Source organism: Aulonocara stuartgranti (assembly GCF_965226115.1).
Source record: "Aulonocara stuartgranti genome assembly, chromosome: 17".
Taxonomy (NCBI): Eukaryota; Metazoa; Chordata; class Actinopteri; order Cichliformes; family Cichlidae; genus Aulonocara; species Aulonocara stuartgranti.
The window spans coordinates 40,185,767-40,208,334 of record NC_138953.1 but is presented as its reverse complement, the minus strand read 5'-3'; the positions used below and the strand labels follow the sequence as shown (position 1 = coordinate 40,208,334).

Sequence of the window (22,568 nt, the reverse complement as noted above, 5' to 3'; positions counted from 1 at the left end):
TTGAACAGGTCAAAACCAACCATTCAGCCTGAAACCCAAAGCAATGCTGGACAAAGCAGAACGTGGATGACAACAGTTTTTACGGTTTGTGTGTTTAAAATGAGAGACCACGAGGATACGAAGATTCCGTGTTTTATCCTCACTGTGTTTACTTTGTCAGGAGTGTGACTCCCTCACCTCAAACTGCCTCTCACCCCACATTTACTCTGCAGCTATCTGGTCACTCTTGTAGCCAGCTATGTCTTCTTTGTGAAAACAGCCGTGGAAAAAATACGAGTTACTTTTCCACGCCTCAAGAGGGCCACGCAATTAGGTTTGAGTTTAATTAAGCACAAGTCAGGGAGGTTACAGCATGTCTTTTCCTTTCCAAACAAAGAAAGCTCTTTCAGACCTGCGTCTGCACATTCCTGTATAAGACACTCAGTGTGAGCTTCACTGGGATAATTAGTCCAAACAGTAAAAACCTCACTTCTGTATTCCACATATCTCCGTGGGGTGTTGACTCTGCCACAGAAGAGACGTAACCTAAACAAGTTTCCATTTGCATGCATGTGGTTAAATATTAACAGCATTAAATTCAGCTTTACACTGCAGGCCACACATTAATTAGTGGAGTCTTAGTGGTCCATAAACAAACATGTAACATGTATAGAAAAAATTTCTTTTATCTTTTTTATCTCCAGAGGAAAATGTGTGGATTTAAAAAAGTCAAACCCTTGATGCTGCATCAGTTTTATCATTTTATAACTTGAATAGAATTTTTGCTAAAGCATTTGTTCTTATTTATGTTTTTCAAGTTGTTATTTTTGTAGTTTATCTCAAATTAATTTCATTCTTGCTGCTGTAACATGTGAAATTCCCCAGTGTGGGATTAATAAATCCTGTCTGTCTTTAATGGGCCCTCTATGGAAAAAAGGGAGATAAAAGGGAGAGTTGGATGGTCTTACTGGCAAAGCAAAGGTTTACTGGCATACAATTTAAAAAAGACTGTGGTAAGGACACCCCTCACTGTTGTCCTGTACTCCCACGCTCCCAGCTTTAATTACAGGGACAGACTCTGTCCCATCTCCACAGTAGACAGCAGTACTACTGATCAGTCATCCAGCGAGAGGGGAAGCATCTCCCAGTAATCACAAAATTGATTTTTCTTTAACCTGGAAAAAGAGAAAACAAGGAAGAAATCCCTCCAATTTTTCTGCAGAGCATGCAGCCAGCATGGAGAAGTCCTCCAATCACCCACCAAGATCCAGAATGACGGCCAGGAAGGAGAGGGACAGGGGAGCCTCAGAGGCTCCAAGGAGGAATCCTCAGAGGAAGCCGAAGGTGGAGCAGCTCTCTGAAGCATCATCGGTGAGGAAAGAGAAGCTGGGGACGCATGTGGGGAAGATGGAGCAAGAGACAGAAGTGAAGGTGAAATCAACGGTGGTGGATATAGACAGTGTGAGAGATAATGAAGTCAAGGATGAGAATGTGGGGCTCCTGGAAGCAGCAGAGCAGGATGACAGTGAGTCAAAGTGTTTTTATTTTTTAAATATATGTTTTTCATATCTGCAAGTGTGATGAGACGTCTTCATGAAAGACTGCTGATCTTTTCAGGTCTGAAGCATAAGAAGCTGGGAGTCTGTGAGTGGCTGCTGATGGTCTTTGTCTTGGCTCTGGTTCTCCTCTTCTTCCCTCTTTCCATCTGGTTCTGCGTCAAAGTACGGACTAAACCTCTGATCCTACAAAGATCTGACATGTCTTTAGAAGATAGGCTGACCACTTTGTGTTGAATATCAAACTGACACTTGAGCAACCACATGTTGATTCACAGGTAGTGAGGGAACACGAAAGAGCTGTGATCTTCAGACTGGGTCACCTACTGCGTGGAAAACCCAGAGGACCAGGTCGGCCCAGATTTCATTCTTATTTTTATTTATACTTTATTTTTATCTATTTATGGAAAGATCAACATGCAAGGAGTGGAGGTAGTAAGGGAGTGAATTTAAATACCTGGGCTTTACCATTCAAAGCAACGGGCAGTGCACAAGAGAAATGGAGACGAGAGAGCGGACGGTGGATAGGTGGTGATGAGTTTAATGGTTGGAAGACCGCAGTGAGACGATGGCGCTGACAAGACGACAAGAGGTGGAGCTGAGGATGCTAAGATTTTCATTAGGAGCTACCAGGAAGGATAAGATTAGAAATGTGTGCTTCCAGACAGCAGCCTGTGTGAGGGTCGATAACGTATTATGAATCGCAGCTCATGAGAAGCCTCACTGTGACACCCACTGTCCCCTGTGTCTTTCTTCCTCTTCAGGCCTTTTTTTCCACCTCCCACTTCTCGACGTGTGTCACAAAGTTGACATCCGACTGAAGATGTTGAAGGTTCCTCCTCACGTGGTACAGAAATAGACACGCACTGCATCACATATTTAAATATTCCCGTTTGGAATTGCGACGTGTGTGTTCTCATATGTTTGTACGCAGGTGGTGACAAAGGACTTGGTGAGGCCGGAGCTGAGCGCGGTGTGTTATTACCAGATAGAGAACGTGGCACTGTGCAGCTCAGCTGTATCCAGTCTGACCGCAGTGCTGCAGAGTCTGGTCCAGGCTGCAGTCAGAGACGTTCTGGCCCAGCAAACATTCAGCCACGTCCTGCTGCACAGGCGGAAGATCGGGGAGCAGATACAAGCAACGGTCGACTCCTTCGCTTGTCGCTGGGGCGTCAGGGTGGAGAGGGCAGACATGTAAGACCAACATCATTTCTCCTTCCTCTGTAATTCATCTTTTTTTAAATGCGCCTCCTTCACTGCAGATGTTCATTAACTGGAAGTCAAGGCTGAGCCAAAGCAAAGCAGCTTTAGCTTTATTTTGGCAGAATCTAAAGAAATACTAACTTGCACAATGAAAACGCATCACTTGTTGGAAGAGCACGGCTGACCAGGCTGGGTTGCGCTTGTGTTGTCAGAGACGAGCTCAGTTTTCCTGCGGAGCTGCAGCAGAGCCTGGCTGCCGCTGCCGAGGCCAAGAGACAGCAGCAGATCAAAGTAAGTGCTCACATCGGTTTCTGTAAAACAGCAACTTTGAACCTGTGTGCTCCAAACTTCTGTCTCTACTCTCCACAACATTAGCGATGAAAACATCCACGAGCCGTTCTCTTCTACAGGTGAAGGCAGCAGAAAGTGAGATGGCTGCCTGGGATGGATTTCGGGCTTCCCTCCGTCACCTTCAACCTGCCTTGGTCCTGCCTTTCCCTCCGAGCCTCAACTCCGACGTGTCACCCCTACCTCCCCCTCCTCCACCGTGCGTGGAGGGGGACGGCGGGGTGTCACCTGAGGAGCCAGACACAGACTCGCCAATGATGTGAAGCTTTATTCATGTTAAACTCAGGTGAACTCTTGCTGCATTTAAACTGGTGATTTCCATGTGTAGAAAAGAAAGAGGCAAACACAGCATAAAGGAACATAGCTTTTAGTCCTCAAATGTGTTCTTTAATGTCTTAACTGCAAATAATCAAACTGTAAAATGTGCAATCAAATCCGAGTTCAGTCAGTACAACAAAGGAGTGTTACTTCATGCAACAGGAAACACACAAATCTTTATTTTCAGAAGGATGCAGAAATAAATGTGCCTTCATCCACACTTGAAACACATATCATAGGATTAAACTAAGCCACAGGAAGCCTCTAAATGATATCATGCTCAAGTGCTATTTGTCTTCTTCATGTAGTCCAGGGGTGTCCAATTCGGGGCCTCGAGGGCCGGTGTCCTGCAGGTTTTAGATCTCAACCTGGGTCGACACACCTGAATCACAGGATGAGTTTATTAGCAGGCCTCTGGAGAACTTCAAGACATGTTGAGGAGGTCATTTAGACATTTAAATCAGCTGTGTTGCATCAAGGACCAATCTAAAACCTGCAGGACACCGGCCCTCGAGGCCTGGAGTTGGACACCCCGATCATCAGCCTGGGAATAAACACTCAAAAACTGGGTACCATCGATGGTCAGTGATGTTTTTATGTGTCTGTTAAACTTCCCTCCTGTTCACATGTAAACCAAAAAAGTATTTAACACTGGTTAAAATAAATAAGCAGAGACGTCCGATGGTCCGATCAGCATTTCTTGGTCCTTCTGCTGCTGCTCGTTGGTTTGACTGCGGTTGCCGTTTTCTTCGGAGGAGTTGGTGTTGTTTCTGGCTGCGGTGAAGGCGGCGGTGTTTTGTTTTTTTCTGAAACATAAACCAGTAAAGACATGAACCACCTCGATGCGTATGTGCTGTGTCACTGTCTGGTTTTATCAGCTGGTTAATCTGCACCTTCAGTACTGTGGGGCTCCACACTGGGGCGACCCTGCAGTTGTCTCTCCAGGTCTTTAATCTTCTTCAGTGCTTCCTGCAGAGCCTCCTCGGCTTTGAGGGCTCGCTTCTCCGCAATCTGCACTCGCACCTCAGAATCACTAAAGAGGGGCGGTAAGGGAAAGTAAGCCGGTGGATGGATGCATGTGTAGACTGATGGATGGATGTTTTATAGTTTATAGCAATAGTTTAAAGTAGTGCTTTCAAAAAATTGTGTAAAAAGATACAGTATTGGGCAGAGGTCTTGAGGCACCCCTCATTTCGTTAAATTTTTCTTCCAAGGAGCCAGATTTTTATAATTATTATTATAATTGTGTTTAACCAGATACTTTATACTTCAACAGGGCCTGAACTCTCACGGGGAAGCTTTCTTTTCATTTCTGAGCAGTTCAGGAATAGTTGTGTGGGATTCCTGGACTTTTACAGAGTATCGTGTGCATTTATATGAAAACAGCAGAGAGAGGTTACAATGAAGAAGACTAATTCCTGAAAATAAAGACTATTTTCAGGAATATCCATGAAACACAATTCATCCAAACATTATTTAGAAAATGAACTCACTGCAGTTCTTGCTGCAGTAATCCTACTGTGGTCAGATCCTTGAAAGCGTTCTGGTTATCGTCTGTCACCGGAGACACGACCAGCTCGCCCGTCTGACAGACACAGAGGTGGTTACAGGTACAGACACACGGGCTGTTCAGCTCAATGCAAACTGACAACAACATAAAAATGTATACTTCAATTGTCTGACCCTGTCTAGCTGGACACTGCACGCTCCAAGCTTCCTCTGTGCAACGTTTCCATCATAATTGATCAGATTCAGCACAGCGCTCTCACAAACAGTTTGCTCCCCCTACAGGACAAAAACAACATTTTTAGTCATCCTGCTTAACACGATTCTATTATAACCTCCTAGGACCTGGCGTCCACATGTGTGGACGTCACATTTTGGGTTATTTAGACCAAAATACTCAATTTTGCTCTACATGGGCCTGATATCCACTTACGAGGACGTTATACTGCTACTGTTCTATCAAAGTTTTAAATGAATATCCTCATATGTGGCTCTGATTTTTCTTTAAAAAAAAAAAAAGGTTAAAAAAAAAAATCTGGTAATTCTTTGTTTTTACATTCATCGGGCCCCAATCAGCCCAAATATCAAAGAGAAATTAAAAATGCATGTCGTGGAAGAGTTCAGGTCTTAGGAGGTTAAAGGTTCGTAAAACTCCTTAAATTCCACAAGTGTCAATTTAATTCACTCATTTTGTGTCACACAAAGCTCCATAATCTTGCTATTAACGCTCCAGTTGACAAAACTCTTATGTTTCGTGTCTTTCAGCAGCCAAGAAATTTTCTTTGTCTGAAATGTCTTTTTGTCAGCAAATAAGAATGAATGCTTAACCCCGAACCCTGACACCAAAACCACATTTTGAGTCTGAAAAATGCTTTCAAACTCGTGGGGACACACACACACACACACACACACACACACACACACACACACACACACACACACACTATAATAATAAATAATACCTTTTTGTACTTCACCCACCTGTGACACCAGTTGCTCCACAACATTGACTTTTGCACATGAAGAACATTATTCTCTCTGTATATTTATTTGCTAAAGTAACATTGCTACACTTACTATCCCGGCTTTGTGTAAGCGTTATATTGCTGGCAAATTAAAGCAAACACTCACGTGTTTCTTTATATTTTATTATGTTGCAGGATTAACTCATGTGTACATACTTACATTGTTTCTTTGTTTTCAATCTTCATGTAGGTCAGCTGTGGGAAAGACCCGCCCAGCATTTCCTGATTTTTAAAGTGCTGATGATGTCATGTCTGACATCAGCAGGTTAAACCAGGAGGAGGGTTTTTATGTAGGAATGCTTCCTTTTGTTTGTGTCAGGATGCAAAGGGATTTGTTGCTTATTGTTTCTTACATGGAGCCGTTTAGTTGTGTAAATGTGTTAATGTGGGGAGCTTCATGTAATTCTCAGTCATTTGTGTTGAGCTCCAGCTGGTGGTGCTGGCTAAACTAACTGAAGGTAAACTGGCAGCTCGGTCAGTCTCTGCTTGATGCAGGTGAGGGAGGAGAGGTGAGCTGTGTCACTGACTCCATGTGGGTTTTGAGTTTTGTTAAATAAGTTAATCTAAGGTGAGTTTTGTTAAGTTTCACATATGATGGAGGTCACAGTAAATAAATTGCTCATCTCCTCCAAAACGTCTGTGGAGTCAGCTCACTTACCACCTTCCTTGATGCTCCAGTCAGACTACTTCACAGATCCCAAAAAATCTAGCAAACGTGTGCGAGCTCTATTGGAGTTGAATCCTCACCACAGCCTCCGCACCGTCTGCTGGACAGTCCAAGACGCCACTGCTGGAAACAGGTGCAGGCGGCGTGACGGGCAGCTCCACGGGAGCGCCTTTAACACCTGTGAGCAGTATCCTGCAGGTCTCCACCCAATCACCACACTCCCTCTGAGGACACCAATCACAGTTGACATTGCAAAACTATTACTGACCCCACCCCAATGTTACAAGTGATAGTGTATGTGTGCCAGAGGTGTGTTTACCTGCAGCTTTTTGAACTCGTTCATCTCATTCTGAGCCTGAGCTGACAGCGTGTTCAGGTGCTCCTCCAGGACCAGGCTGCACGAACTAAACAACATTTTCAGATGAGTTTGACAACCTGTTTCCTTCCTCGCTCGCTGTTTAAATGTAAAGTTACTCCAACGTTTAAAAGTACGTAACCTGCTCGAGTCGGTTCGTGTGTTGTTATTTTACTGTTAAAGAGATTTATTTTATCACACAGTTACTGTAAAATATTTACAACAGCTTCTGGTACCTCGTGATGTAGCTGGACAAGCGATCCAGCTTCTCAGCCAGCATCTGGGCATCCTCATCCAGAGTTTCCTGTGAAATTTCTGGAATGTACCGGTGGGGTTCTTCTTCTTGGTTTTCCTCCTCGCTGTGGTTGGGAACCACAAGGAGTAAGAGCTCTAACATCCACCGAGTCTGAGCCACGTGAGCAGATCTGATCTGGTAGCAAAGAAAACATCCAGACTCAAAGAAGCCAAAACTCAGATCGTCTCCTAAAAACAGCCGCTGTGCCTGAGCACCGTATTCATGGGGCTCACGTGTTAGTTCCAATTTAACACAAATACACTCAAAAGACAGCAGAATATGTAAATATGGTGTTACTGAGCATGCCCGGTACTCACTTCTTCATGGAGCCTAAAGTTCTCCCCCTCAGTGAAGTCAGACAGGTTGGTTACAAACGCCTGGATTTTGTCAAACAGCTTTTCTGCCTCTGCGCTGTTTTAACAAACACGCACAAAGAAGCATTTCAGAACCGCCGTAAACGACTCCAAGTGTTTGAATTTCAGCATGAAAACAGATCAGGCTGAATTTTTCTACAAGTTCAATTTGTTTCCCTCTATCTGCCAAACTGCAAAACATCTGCAATAAATGAATAAAAAACAATGCTCATTTTAAAATTCTGTTAATTTGTCTAATTCACTTTGAGAAAATGGGGACTGTGTGTAAAACTGTAATTCTTAGAGCGTTGATGCAAAATCACATCTCGATTGCTTGAGTTAAAATCCAGCAAAAGTACCAAAACTGTCTTTCTCAAAGTTAGTTTGTGTTATGGACCCGCACTCACCAAGTATCCGGTTTATTGTTGTCCGTTTTGTTGGAGAAGTGCCGAAAAGCTTCGTCAGCCAAACTCTTCCAGTTGTGCAGCGCTCTCTCCAGCTCTAACCAATCAGAGACGGCCATCTTTTCGGGATCTTCAATCACCGCGGCAAGTTTGGATCCCCGGGACTCCATCAGACCGTGCAGTGACATCACATTTCCATGGAGCCCTGCAACGGCATTGTTCAGCGACGTGGTCTATCCATATTTCAAGAATGATTAAACCATTTTCTCACCATTTTCTCCATCCACTTGAACGTCCAGCTCTCTGAGGAGCTCACACAGCTCTTTGTCCAGTTCTCTCTGGGCGTGCTGGCCTTCAGGAGGTCCCCCGTCAGCTGAAGGGTGTCTTCTAAAGAGCTGCAGGCTCATATTCAGCCATATTTCCTGGATATTACTGAGTTCACTAAGTGTCTGCTGGCAGTTCAGCTGTTTCTCGCCTTGGTAGTGTTCACACAGCAGTGCTAACATCTAGACAAAACAAATGTTTCCTGGTGTTTAATCATGTGCAGACGGTTTGTTCATCTCCAATTAAAAAAGGAAGATTTTCTAAAACTATGACAAAGGTGAGACACACAAGCCTTACATTTGACCACTGCTGCAAATCGGCATGAATCTCTTCCACTGATGTTTTATCATATTTGGGTTCAGGAAGCCTTGAGAAAGGAGAAAACGTAGCGTTGGAGAATCACACAGTGACTGTAAGGTGTCAGTGAAAGTTCCAGGGGGCATTTTAACTGTCCTTACTTATTATTTGAGGAGCAGAAGGAAAGCCACTTGTTGATGCCTTGCTGGATGGCACTGATCTGTGCACAGTGGGCATGTTCAGTCTGCTTCAGCTGGGACATGAAAGCAGCCAGCTGCTTCCTCCAGTAGTCTGTGCTCTCCATGATAATGTTAATGCACTCTGTGTCCTGCAGCAGGAGGGTCGCTGTTACAGCCGGAGTCTAACTGAACCAGCAGGGCTATTTATAAAAATAAAGATTTGTACCTTAGATGTGAGAAACAGGATGCAGTGCTCTGCGGTCTTGAACCAGCTTTGCTCACTGATATGCAGCTGACTGACCAGATGCAGCTGCTTCACACTGATCACCTGACAAAAATAAAAAGCTTCATATTACTGCTGTTTCTGACTTTGTATCTTTGAGCAGAAATTTAATTTAAACACTTTAAATATTAGAGTCTGAGTGATAAACGACTTTTAGACCGACATTTGGAGATTTTACTTTCAGACACATGAAACATAAACAGATTTTCATTGCATTTGTTATGTGTAGTTATTTATGAGTCCTTGCTAAGATAATATGACAGCAAAGTTACAAAATCATCTTGAGTCTTGGAATATACGTTTACGTTCTACTCGACTTCTGTGATCAGCTGGTTGTTGTTTCCAAACCAGTGCTGCGAACAGGGGAGCTGCAAAATGCCCTCTGATGGATAAACTGTGCAACACCACCAATAACACTGTGTACAGCAGTTTCTCCCATCCATCCATCTTCTTCTGCTTATCCGAGGCCGGGTCATGGGGGCAACAGCCTAAGCAGAGAAGCCCAGACCTCCCTCTCCCCAGCCACCTCCTCCAGTTTGTTGGGGGAACACACAGGCGTTCTCGGCTGGCCTGGGCCTGCCCCGGGGCCTCCTCCCAGTGGGACATCCTAGGAACACCTCACCCAGGAGGCGCCCAGGAGGCATCCTTGTCAGATGCCCGAACCACCTCAGCTGGTTCCTTTCGATGTTGAGGAACAGCGGCTCTACTCTGAGCCCCTCCTAGATGCTGAACTTCTCACCCTATCTCTAAGGGCGAGGCCATCCACCCTTTGGAGGAAGCTCAAAAGGGTGGATCTGTCAGTATTTTGACCCAGTATTTTGAGTTGTCATGTTTTTGCAGGTTTAGTTTAGTATTGTGAAGGTCTGCGACTCGTGTGTGTGTGTGTGTGTTCAGTTTTACCTCTGTCTCGTCTGTGTGTATTTAAGTCGCGTCTTCTGTGTTTGTAGTTGCTGGTCCGTCTGTGTGTCCCCCATGTCTCACCCGTGTGTTCTCCCTGCTGTCTCCTCTGCTCGTTCTCATTCTTGTCCAGGTTTGTGCTCTGTAGTTTAGTTGTTTCCAGTCTAGTTTAGTTCGGGCTCCATTTGCTGTTTGTCCATATTTATTTCGTGTTCAATAAACCACCTTCACTTCTCCACTACTGCCTGTGATTGGATCCTCATTTATTATTTTCACACGGCTCTTCTCACCCGCCGTGACAGGATGGCTGAAGCATCTATTCATTACTTTTAAAAAAATCAATCAGGTTTTGTAAATCTATATATATAGATATAGATAGCTTGTGTGGTTGGGACATATTGGTTGATATACTGGTATAAGTATTACTATGGATGAAATGCTAAGGGGAAAGCTACATTGAGCATGTTGTGTCCTTTAATTCACTTCCTCTTTTGTTAGCCTTGGAGCTCCACAGAGAGCTGACCATAGAGTTGGTATAACAGTCATGTTTCTCACTCTAAAATGAAAGTAAGACCAGGTCAAATCAAAGACACCTCACACACCTTCAGGGCGAGGCAGAGGGTAAACTGGCTCCAGCAGTCTCTGTCTTCGGTCATGTGGATCAGCTGAGCTTCCAGGCGAGCTCTCTGAAGCTCATACAGCTGATGGTAAGCCTGGACCACACTGTAAAGAGCATAATTCACAACACAAAACTCGTTGACCATCCATCATCAGTAAAACAAGGCTCATAACTCAGGATTTAAATGCATCCAGTCGATGTAATGATCTCTGGACTAACTTTGAGTCGGTGCGAGTCTGTTTGAGTGCCTCGGCTAGCTGCCAGTGAGCGTGCTCCGCCTGGTGGGAAACAAAAGCATCGTGGTCCCGGATTTTAGAAAGTTCCCTATGAAGACAACGCAGACACACACGTAGCAATGAATACACGCACATTTTCATATCTGCACATCTGTAATCAGCACATTAACATCAAACGTCCGACATATATTATTTGTTCTGGAGCAGCACGTGGTAATATTACTCGTGATCACCCCCCAGTCTGATCGTACGTACACGCTAAGCTGATGAATGGATAACTTGATGTGGTGGATCTCCTCTGTGAGCCGACGATCCAGAGCCCGCTGGGCCACCACCTCGGTGTGCAAAGCCTTCAGGCGCCGCGGGATTCGATCCAGCAGCGACTGGTAGCGCTGTCTGAACAAACACACGGCTGCTGTGACACAGACCCTGCAGAGGTCATTACTGGACCAAGATTTCAGTTTTTACATTTAACTTGAATTATTAACAAAACGCCACTGCAGACTCATGTCTCATTCATATTTTGCTTTTAAGGCTCGTTATGCTTGTGGCCTTTCCTCTGATGTGTGTGCCGCTAACCTGAGTTTGGCAAGCAGCTGTCCTCTCTCGGCACAGCCCACGCTCACCTGCCTGATCAGTTCATGGAAGACAATGTTGTAGATATTTTGCTCAACCTTCACGAGCTCAAGCAGACCCTCCAGCTGGAAGACAAGTCATTGTGCGGCTTCTCACACTCTACACGATCGGATATTCCAAGCAGCACCACAAATTCTGACTTTTCTGTGTTTTATACTCAAATCTCTAAATCTATTACACTTATGATGGCAATGTTAACAAAAGATCAGTCGGCAGCAGGAGGACACAGAAAGATTTAGAACAGAGCAGACATCAGACACGACACCCGAGGTGAAGGTGGGCTGTAAATGTGCAGATTTGCAGCTGCAGGCTGAAGCAACTGAAATATCAATATTTTCCAGGATCGCCTGATATTTTCCGAGGTTTGGTCCATTTTTCCACGTAAAGGCTGCATGACTACATATGTTTCTCTGCCTGCCTACTTGTGAAAGCTCAGCCAGCTCCTCGCTCTGCTCATCCACTCCAGCCTTCTCCAGCATGTCATCCATCATCCCCATCAGCTGGACCGCTTCCAGCCTCCCACTGGGCCTCCTGGACACGAAAACATACAGAAATGTGTAATATTACACATTTAAACGCTCCCTTAACCCTGGTCTTGCCAAGCACCGCCTACTTCATGGCACACAGCAGGACAACTTCTTCTACTACATCACTTAAGGTTAATTATGAATGAGAGGAATTCATATCTGTGAACTCACAGTGAAGGGAGGACCCGCAGCCTCTGCTCTTCATCCCTCAGCTGCACTGTGAATGCACTGTGGAAGAGACGCGTTAAAGTTGTGCTTTAAACACGATCACAGCATCAGACACACGGCGATAATCGACAGACAGACTGAACACAGTGAAGCTCACTCCTCGTAGAACTCGAGGCTCCGTAGTCCTTTATTTTTCACTATGTGAAATTCTTCCGGGATAAAACTGTCGGAGACGCACGAGTTCTGAAAGACAAAGCGGCCGCGATCATCACCTCGCGCCGTGCATGTGTGCACACGCTCACATGGACAGCAGCAAACAGGTATATGCACACACAGAGAAACAGGCGGCTCACCTGCGCGCCACCAACGACCTGCTTTTCACTAACTGGTGGGAGGAGTGTTGTCTTCTTTCTGGTTACCATGGCGTCACACAGGAAAGAAATATCCCTATAAGGACACCATCCATGAAGAAAGGAGTAAATATATGTGGATGAGAAACTGAGCACTAAATACTGACATAATAAAACATCATCAGCTCCACGTTTGTAGGAACCTGACTGACCTGCCAGCTCCTGTCAGGGATGTTGGCTGCTCCAGAAAGTGTTTGTATTTCTTGCGTCCGAGTGGATGATGCCAGACTGCATCAGGGCGTCTGATTCCATAGCTCTAGATACAAAGTCAGTCCAGGTTGTTTTATATCAGCTGTTGTGTGGTCATGTAGACGTAAAAGAGGGTTTGATGCTACCTCGCAGTGTCGGTCGTGTGCAGATTGCCCCGGTGTTCTCCTCTTGCACACAGTGGAGGTTAGACTGAGCAGAAGTTCGTGTGGGACGATCTGCCCTCTGACAGCGGGCTGCGTCTTGGTGCTCTCCACCGGGACCTGAAAATTCAGCTCTGCCACTGAGAAAGATCAAAACCCATCAGAACAGCTTAATAACTCAGACCTGATTTTAGGGGACATTAGGTTTCACTGTTAGATGTCTACGTGCATAATAAAGCTTCTGGATTTTCTTGCATCACGCACAAAGAACAAGGAGACATCAGCTTTCTTTGGCTTTGTCACAAGTTAGGAAAAAAAGTTTAAAACAACAAGTACTGTGCAGAAGTCTTTAGTGACCCCTAATTTCCTGATATTTTGCTGGAAGAATAAGTTCAGTTATTTACTGAAATGTGCAAAAATACATGGAATCACTGTCATGCTGAAAAACGAAGCTGTTGCCAATCAGATCCACACTGTGTCACACGGTGGATCAAACTCTGACAGCACTTTGTTGCATAGATAACTCCATCAGTGTCGACAAGACCAGCGTTTCAGCCAGTACACCATCACCACGAGCTCCACCATGTTTTACAGATGGATGTAGACACTGCTGTGCATCTCCCCTGACCTCCTCTGTACATACTGATGAAGGTTTGAATAAAAAGTTTCAAATCTGAATTCACAAAACTGTCATGTCCTGTGTGCTGCAGGCAGGAGGAACGAAGGAGCCAAAATGCCGACTCAAAGACAGCTTTATTGCAGAACGCTAGGAAAAGCAGGAAAACGCAGCGCTGGACAGAAGAAAGCAAAGGGCTTAAATACACGAGGAGTGACAAGGGAACAGGAAACACAGCTGGGACTAAGATGGGGTGCCTTCAAAGTAAGAGAAGCAAGTAAATCCGTTGGGCATCTTTCTTTGCCTTTAGACAACAATTCTGATGGCAAAAGAGCCAAACGGGACAGGCAAAAAAAGAAAGAAAAAGAAAGAAAAAAAGTAAGAGAAGCAAAACAGAACATGGTGTACACAGACAGGAGACTACCAAAGTAAAACAGGAAGTAATGGGAACACACAAACACACAGAGACATGACTGCAGAAAACAGGCAACTAGACAAACATGAAGACAATGCAGCAAATGCTGGGGAGGAAACACGCAGGGGTAAGACGAGACCAAACATGAACAGGACCAAATACTCAGACAAGCAAAACTAGAAGCACTAAATAAAGTTAGAAGTATAAGCAGACGAAACTAGGAAATAAAAGACACACAGAGAACACGATGAAATAAAGAAGAATAAAAGGACCAAAAACACAAAACACTCCTTTAGATCTTCTCCACTGATTTTCACTCCACTATTTTGGCCTCAGCCATTTGTTGACATCCACCCTTCCATCCATATTCCTCGTGTTCAATACAGACCTTCAAAAAGCTTGGAGAACTATCGCTCAATTCCACCTTAAATAATTACAAGAAAGTCTGGCTCTTTGGTAGCAAAATATAAAGAAGCAAGGAGTGACTGAAGCCTTTTGCACAGTACGCATCAACTACCTGTACTTTAATCCTGCACAGTGTGTGATCAAAGCCATTTATTTAATGTCGTCAGACAGAATTTGCAAAAAAACTAACAAGTTGAATTTTATGAAACTTGGTAATAAATGCACGGACGAGGGAAGGGCTCATTAAATGTTGTGCACATCTGCACTGTTATAGTTATACTGGGAGAGAAGAGCCTTTAGGGAACATAACTGGTCCTGAGTCTGTGTCCCAGTGTTTTGTGTTGAATTATAAATAGTCTTTGATTTCATTATTATTTATCATTTTCAGTGTCTTGGTTTCTGCGTCTGTGCTCTTCTTGTGCTCCATGTTCCCCGTGTCTCCCCAGTCAGTCAAGTCCGTGTCTTTGTGAGTGCGTCCTGCTTCCTGTTTTACTTTGACAGTCTCGTGTGCTGTGTTAGCTGCTGTGCTGTGTCTCATTCCTTCATTATCTCTCTGCGTATTTAAGCCCTTCGTCTTCCTCTGTTCGTTGCCGCATCGTCGGCGTGTCATCCGTGACATTTCCCATGTTCCGTGTGTCAGGTCTTTAGTTTCTTTGTACTTGTTTCCTCCCTGTGTAGCTTGTGTTAGTTTGTATTCCTGCGTTTTTGGGTCCTGTCTCTCTTCACTGCACAATAATGACACCAGTAATAAAATAAAATAAAGTAAAATATAAAGTATCACAAACCTTGGCACCCTTGTTAGTGTTGGTGTAACATGTTAGTCACACTAAAGTTTAAAAAAATAAAGCATGAATAAAAGTACTGACTTTTATTTATTATTGCAAAAGGTGGTGCAGGCCTGCAGACAGCTCCAAGACAAAGGGATTGTGTGCGACCAGAGATGGACAATAACACGTAATCCGATTACTTTTTCAAGCAACTAGTAAAGTAAGGGATTACTGTTGCAAAAAGTAATTAGATTACTGTTACTTTCCTGTAAGCACGCTGCGTTACTAAACCATGATGTCGTTTGTGAGCGTCTCATGACAGTGACGTACGAGCGTGTGACGTTCGTGGCAGCGACAGACATGTGCAGATCAACAATGGATAATATGGCGTGCAGAGAGAGTACGACCATGCAGCGTTTAAAGCATGAAAGTAATCACATTACTTTAAGTTTGATTCTGTAAAAAGTGGCAAAAACATTAGCGTCTGCTGTGCACTCTGCGTGGGAAGAAAACTTCTTTCTACAGCGAAAAATGAAACTTGAAATCTGAGCGAGCAGCGAGCACGCTGCCACGGGAACGTGACATTCACAGAGAAACCCCGGATCCTCCCACTGACACGTGCTGTGGACAAACCTCCACCCGACAGGACTCAGTGCTGCTGAATCTGTGATTTGATTTATTCTTGCATCTATTTGAAAGAGTGTAAACACAAAACATTATTTTATGTGTTGGAATATGCAGGAAATAGATTTAAATGTTAATGAAATTTCTTCGAGTCAAAGACTGTCGCGTATTATTTCATTTTGCTTTTAAAAAGAAGCTTTTTCATTTGATGCCGTTTTAGAAGATGGACCTGAAAGGTCTGCGTTATGACGTATTTGGGTTGTCTCATGTTTTTAAATAGTAGCTAAGAGATAAAGTAACTAATTATTCTTGAAAATAAGTAATCAGTAAAGTAACTGGATTACTTTCTTGGAGAAGTAATCAGTAATTAGTAACTAATTACTATTTTGAAGTAACTTGACCAACACTGTGTGACTGATCCTACTGATGTTAAATGCAAAGCTCTGAATGTAGAAACACTAAGTTCATGCGATGCTTTCTTTAAGGCTCTAAACTGAAGCGTGCCTCGGAGGGTTTCGCTTTCTTGGCCCCGACCCACTCGAACAGACGTGGGCAGTAGCTACTGTCACGAGTGTGCCCGTTAGCGTCACCTGCGGTGTCCGGTGTCCGCTCCGGCCTCGACAAACTCGGCGCTGAACTGGCCCTCGTTGATGCGGACATCGTGGAGTCACGGCGGGGACGTTACTCTAACATCTCGGAGACGAGACACGGAAAAGCGAGCGGCCACTTGTGTCCGTTTAACACAGCTGTCTCCTTCGCTCCCCTCAGAGCTTCCCCAACTTCCTGTTTGCGTTGCCTTGGGAACGCGTTCATTGCGCTGGATGTGCGTTTGTAGTTTGAACATTAGAAGTGAAATAAACAGAAATACTTTTATTTATTTGGGGGTGTTTCTACGTTTATTGACGCCTCAGCATCAAAAATGTAAATATTAAAAAAATATTTCCGAGTTTATTTTTGATTTTCTGTGTTTTAAGAACAGTTTGATTTATTGATCATTTGTCATGAAATAATCGCACCACGTATATAGCTCAACGCTCTATATTAAACTTTAAATAAATAAGTAAAATGTGAAGTCGTTGGCTCGTCATTTGATTCATTAATGGCTCCGAAACTGGTCTTAATTGAATAGAATATTTCTGTTGTGATATTCATTATTCATTGTGTTATTTATGAAAAGTTCTTTTTCTCTAATGAGACTGCCCTCCCATGTGGTGATCTGTCACTGCTCGGTGTGTGCAGCCCAGCCTGTGCCCCGGTGAACAGCACGCCGTCTTTGTTATTCCTGGGCTATGGGAGCTCTTGGTGGTGCTCCAGCCAGAGAAGTGTGCATCAAGTGGATCTGGAGTTGACAACGGCGCTACTGCGAGGCAGAAACGGAGCAATCTGCAGTAAGAGCGCAGCGCATGGCTAGACTTGAGCACAGGATGGTTTCCTGTCATGATTATGGATTTAATTCGCTTTCGTCATTTTGCGTTCCTTTCATGCACACTGCTCATCTCATCACTGGTTGCGACAGAGGGTAAGTGACTCCTTTTCAGACAATTAGTGTCAGAGTTGAGTTTCAGTTACCTCGAGGTTTAGTTTATTGTCATGATATATTCAAGCCCCACACCAGATTTCTGCACTTGTCCAGTATGAAACCAGAGTGAGTTTCAGACACTGGTGATAAAATATTACATCCTAGTATTTATTCTTTTAGAATGCATTCTCAGAAACCAGCAAGAAAACCTGCATGATTATAATCGTACTTTTAGAAAGCTGTGTTGAATCTGAGTTTATTGGTGGGCTTGCATTTCAACCGGTCCATGCTAAGAATTTTAATTACAAGACTGAGCGGTGACATCACTGACTACACTAATCTCTGCACATTTTCTAAGGATTGAAAAGCTAAAGATGACTAAAAGAGATCTAACAATGGGGGGTAGCATAGTGACCCATGAACGGGGTGGGAAGACTGGGGGTGGGTTTGGGGAGGGGGACAAAAGAGGATGCTATTTGTCTCTGCTCCTGTCCAAAACACCAAATAGCAGCATTCTTATCACCGCCAAAACAAACAGATGCATACACCAGCTACGTGCATCAGGAGATGTCAGGTGCCACGCATGTGCCATTTAAGGGCCTGCAGATAGGTCCACACAAAGACCCGTGGGAGGTATTTGCATATGAAAAAAGCCTTACATGCTGTGGGAGGGGATGTGCAGTTGGCTGGAGCTGTATCTCAAACAGACACAAATGGCTCTGAATACTCTGAACTCGGCCTCAGGATATAGACTGAATACAGTGAGCTGAATAAAGAGTGAAATGGGAACCACCTGTTGCCATTTCAATGCATTCCAATTATACTACCAACATAACATTTTTAATATAACTGAAATAACTGTCAGAATGATTGTTTCAGAGTCTATAACATATCAATATTTGTTGTAATGATACAGACATGTGGTCAGAGAATATGCTCGATCTCCATCATACCCCCCCCGTCCAAGTCTAGACATGTATAAGCTGCTCCTGGAGAGTCCTGCTGGCTGGCTGTGAAACTGATTGACCTCCGCCAATGACAGATAAATGATAGCTGGTTTTAAAAAGATTGCGCCAAGTGGAGCCTAATTGCGCTCTTCTGAGCCTCAATAGTCTCTGAGCCTGATTGTGCTCTTTAAGGGTGTGTGAATATTATTGTAAAATCTCTGCTCACATCAGCAGGACTGTATTTATAGACTCCAGCCTGTGCAATAGTAATATAAACACAAAAGAGGCAGACAAGCTTGTTGCAAAAAAAGAAAGAAAGAAAGAAAGATTGTTAGGCTTTAATAACTTTGATAACAGCGGGAGTTTAGTAAGAGATAAAGAAGGCAAACACAGGAAACATAGGGAAGAACACTGGCAGCAAACACAGCCGAAATGATTAAAAGAGAGAAGTTAACCAGTAATGTGGAACAACGTAGAGAGAGAGACAGAACAAGACAAGAACAGGGTCCAAAAGCCACCTGGTACTGCAGCGAACTCAGTTTTAGGATGAGTAAAATTTGAGTTGATTCAGCAGCAGTGACCGAATTTCAGCCTCCCCACAAATTTATCTATTGAATTTCAAATGACTTCCTGCTAAGACAGTATGGGCTGTTCAAATCGTCAAGCTCACGACGGCTGTCGTGCACACGCCGTGGGGCCTTTCTGCACACACACAATAAACAATTCTGTAGACTTTCTCCCAAAACAAAGGAGGTAATGAGGAGTGTAAAGCAAGTCCTTAATCTGGTCAGGTCGAGAGTTCCTAGGTCAGGGCTTAAAGGATAACACCTCCCTGGCTTCCTTTACTCAAGAGGTTAGAAGTGCAGACACAAGGGGGGCAGGTGGTTTCTAAAATAAGAAGAAAAAAAGAAAGATACTCAAGCAAGCTCTAACGAAGAAACTGACTGAAACTTACAGGAAAAGGCAGAAAGTCTCAAACCCCAAGGCAGGACAGTCCAATAAATGTAAAGCAGGCACTGGAACACAAAGAAGAGCACTGTGATGAACAGGCAACAGTCACAGATATAGTGACTACTGACAAGTGACTGGATGATGTATATGCAGGTGCTAAAGGTGTAACTTAATACAAACTAATAAGGCTGGAACCAAACAACGACAGAAGATTGAAAACCACAAAAACAGTTGCACCAATAAAAAAAAGTACTTTCATGCTATCTAATATCAGTGTGAATGTACTGATTAGAGTCATGGCACATTCTTTAAAACTATGAAAAACAGTACATATGATGCCCCCTTATGCTCCATGGATGGATCTCTGAGGTTGTCCCATTTGTTCTGCCTGCAGTACAACAATTTTGAGCAGCCTTGCCTGTAGCTATTTATGTTTGATGCTTTTTTGTATATGTAAAAGCTGCAGGCAGTAAGTCTCCAGGCAGACATGATAGAGGAATTCAGTCAGGAAGAAAAATAGCAACGCTTTAACACAGATTCTAAAGAAAGTTTAGTTTTGCAGGTCACAGCGAAACTTTAACTTTTAGAGCTTGTCTGGGTGCACGAGTGACTAACAGCACAGATTTAGAATTTATGCCTGAAATCATACCGTGTGATTTTATTCCTCTTCTTCAGCTGAACCCATTTCTTTATCTACCAGACTAAAAGGGTCTCCTCATGTTGCCCAGTCATGGAAGCTGTGACTGTATGTGACTGCTGCTGATGAGGACAGAAACAAAAAAGTCTGTAAAATAAAATCTAAACATTTTTGAGTAAGATTAATATGGATGATAAGTGTTTGAGGCATGCATAACTTGATAACAGCTGCTTATAATTGCAGTTACACAAGAAAATCAAGTGCTTACCCTCTAATTACTAGTTATATCATGTCCATGCTGACATGAGAGCTAAACCCAAAGCTGTATCATTGTGCTGTTTAATCCTCCTCATTAAAACACACCATAACGAGTAGAGCAATAAATGGCTCAGATGTTCGGTTGGATGCTGTCACCATGGAAATAGAAGGAATGCTAAACCCAAACAGTGAAACTGGTTTCTGTGGCAGCCGGCCACAACGCCTTGAGAGGCCCTTGAATTTAAAGCCCTTGTTACAACAACTGCTAATCATTTTTTTCTTTAATCAAAGCTAAAGAGAGATAAAAGAGCTTTGTGTTAGACGTGATTGAAATAAAACAGATCAGGATCATTCAGTGGGCACTCGTGCAAACAGTTGTTTTGAAGTACTGTTGGACACATATTCCTTCTGGAGTGCCTCGAGACTGATAAACGTTTACCCAATACTTAAAATCTGGATCTTTTTATAGTAATGTTGTAGATATTACATGGCTGTAAGAAGACTGGATGGACAGATGGACGGATGGACATATGGATGGATGGACAGATGTATAGATAGACGGATGGAGGATAGATGGACAGATAGACAGATTGATGGATGGACAGATAGACAGATGGATGGAGGATGGATGGATAGATGGATGGATGGATGGATGGATGGATGGATGGACGGACAGACGGATTGATGGATGATAGATAGATAGGCGGATGGATAGATGGATGGACAGATGTATAGATAGACAGACAGTCAGACAGACAGATGGATGGAGGATAGATGGACAGATAGACATATGGACGGAAGAATAGATGGATGGACAGAGATGGATTGATGGATGGATTGAGGATGGAGGATGGACAGAGACAGATGGAAGGAGGATGGATGGATGGACAGACAGACAAATAGATAGACGGATGGATGGACGGACGGACGAACAGATGGATGGATGGATGGACAGATGGATGGATGGATGGATGGACGGACAGATGGATGGACAGATAAATGTATGGACGGACGGATGGACGGATGGATGGGCGGAAGGATGGATGGATGGACAGATAGATGGATGGACGGAAGGATGGATGGATGGACGGACGGACAGATGGACGGATGGATGGACAGATGGACGGACGGACAGATGGACGGATGGACGGACGGATGGACGGACGGATGGACGGATGGATGGACGGACGGACGGACGGATGGATGACAGATAGATGGATGGATAGATAGACGGAAGGGCGGATGGATGGAGGATGGACGGATGGACACCTGCAGTGAAACATGGTGGTGGTAGTGTGATGGACCTGGATGACTTGCCATAATTGAATGAACTGTGAACTCCTGAAAATCCTGAAGGAGAGTGTCCACCCAGCTTGTGCCCTGCAGCTCAAACATACTCGAGTTATGCAGCAGGATAAAGATCTGAAACAAAGTGACCCCTGAATGGCTAAAATAGGAACTAAATGAGGAGTTTGGAGTGGGCTAGTCAAAGTACAGACTAAAATCTGATCATCATAAACTGGCATAACCTTAAACAGACTGTTCATGCTCAAAAACCCCTCTAATCTGTCTGAATTAAAACAATTCTATAAAGAAGAGCGGTGCAAAATTCCTTCACAGGGATGTGAAAGAGTCATTGGCTCATATCACAAAGGCTTGATTGCGATTCTTGCTGCCAAGGTGGCACAAACAGGTATTAGATTTACTTTCACTCTTACACAATGAGCCATGAAGCTGTGGATAACTTTTAAATGAAATCTTTATTTAAAAAACTGCATTTTGTATTTGCTCAGCTGTGAAACAAATATGCAAACAGAGAAAGGAGGAAAATTGTCCTACACAGCACTGCATATATTGGGGTTTTACATGTGTGAATAATGTTGTTGTATTCTCATATATAAAATCACCATCTGTTCTCAGGTGCTGTTCTGGACAAGCTGCCTCAAATTGTGGACCAGTGCTCCCCAAACCCTTGCCAGAACCAGGCGATTTGTCGAACCCGTGGCGATAGCTACTCTTGTTTCTGTGTGCCGGGCTTTCAGGGTTCTCACTGTCAGATTGATGTGAACGAGTGTGCTTCACAGCCCTGCAGGAACGGAGGAACCTGTGAGGACAGAGTGGGTCGATTCTCCTGTCTGTGCTCTCCTGGTTTCACAGGTCAGCATCTTTATGTAAAGTCACATCATTTCAATCCTAAAATATGTTATTGGGAACTAAAGAATCCTACACAGTTTTAGTTATTCAAGAAAACAGTGTCAAAAATGTGTTACCCCAGTTTAAATGTGTTCTTTCTATATTAAATGCCATCCATGTTAGTAGCTGTTGAATGGACCATGAGAGCATTAATCACCTTTTTTTTAGGGATACAGTAAAGGAAACATTGCATATGTTGTTTTCCCTTCCATAGTTTGAGTGTTTTTGGGAAAACAACAAAAAGCTTTGCTATGAGATAAAAGAGGAATCCTCACAGCACAGCACAGCACAGCACAGCACA

At 43.7% G+C, this 22,568-nt stretch overlaps 2 protein-coding genes across 3 annotated transcripts; one reads left to right on the top strand and one right to left on the bottom strand.

Annotated features, from left to right (window-relative positions):
• Positions 1 to 13: 13 nt before the first annotated feature.
• Positions 14 to 3,349, top strand: nphs2 (NPHS2 stomatin family member, podocin; the record flags this gene model as incomplete). The annotated part of the gene is made up of 8 exons (XM_082511091.1): positions 14 to 84; positions 1,202 to 1,504; positions 1,597 to 1,700; positions 1,814 to 1,886; positions 2,300 to 2,382; positions 2,470 to 2,729; positions 2,951 to 3,029; positions 3,149 to 3,349. The coding sequence occupies exons 2-8, from the start codon at positions 1,216 to 1,218 to the stop codon at positions 3,347 to 3,349; spliced, it is 1,089 nt and encodes a 362-aa protein (XP_082367217.1). The 5' UTR covers positions 14 to 84; positions 1,202 to 1,215.
• Positions 3,350 to 3,561: 212 nt separating this feature from the next.
• On the bottom strand, positions 3,562 to 16,720 carry axdnd1 (axonemal dynein light chain domain containing 1). 2 transcript variants are annotated; one of them, XM_082511088.1, is made up of 24 exons: positions 16,353 to 16,720; positions 12,921 to 13,075; positions 12,738 to 12,841; positions 12,529 to 12,622; positions 12,333 to 12,418; positions 12,179 to 12,235; positions 11,903 to 12,011; positions 11,424 to 11,545; positions 11,100 to 11,240; positions 10,828 to 10,932; positions 10,592 to 10,712; positions 9,036 to 9,137; positions 8,792 to 8,958; positions 8,631 to 8,700; positions 8,281 to 8,515; positions 8,013 to 8,214; positions 7,570 to 7,663; positions 7,194 to 7,387; positions 6,922 to 7,006; positions 6,683 to 6,826; positions 5,088 to 5,189; positions 4,898 to 4,989; positions 4,298 to 4,437; positions 3,562 to 4,210 (listed from the first exon to the last, which is right to left on the bottom strand). In XM_082511088.1, the coding sequence occupies exons 1-24, from the start codon at positions 16,420 to 16,422 to the stop codon at positions 4,095 to 4,097; spliced, it is 2,907 nt and encodes a 968-aa protein (XP_082367214.1). In that variant the 5' UTR covers positions 16,423 to 16,720; the 3' UTR covers positions 3,562 to 4,094. The 2 variants fall into 2 exon arrangements, with proteins under 2 accessions (XP_082367214.1, XP_082367215.1); XM_082511089.1 differs by having other exon boundaries at positions 11,100 to 11,236; positions 11,424 to 11,474.
• Between the last annotated feature and the right edge of the window lie 5,848 nt (positions 16,721 to 22,568).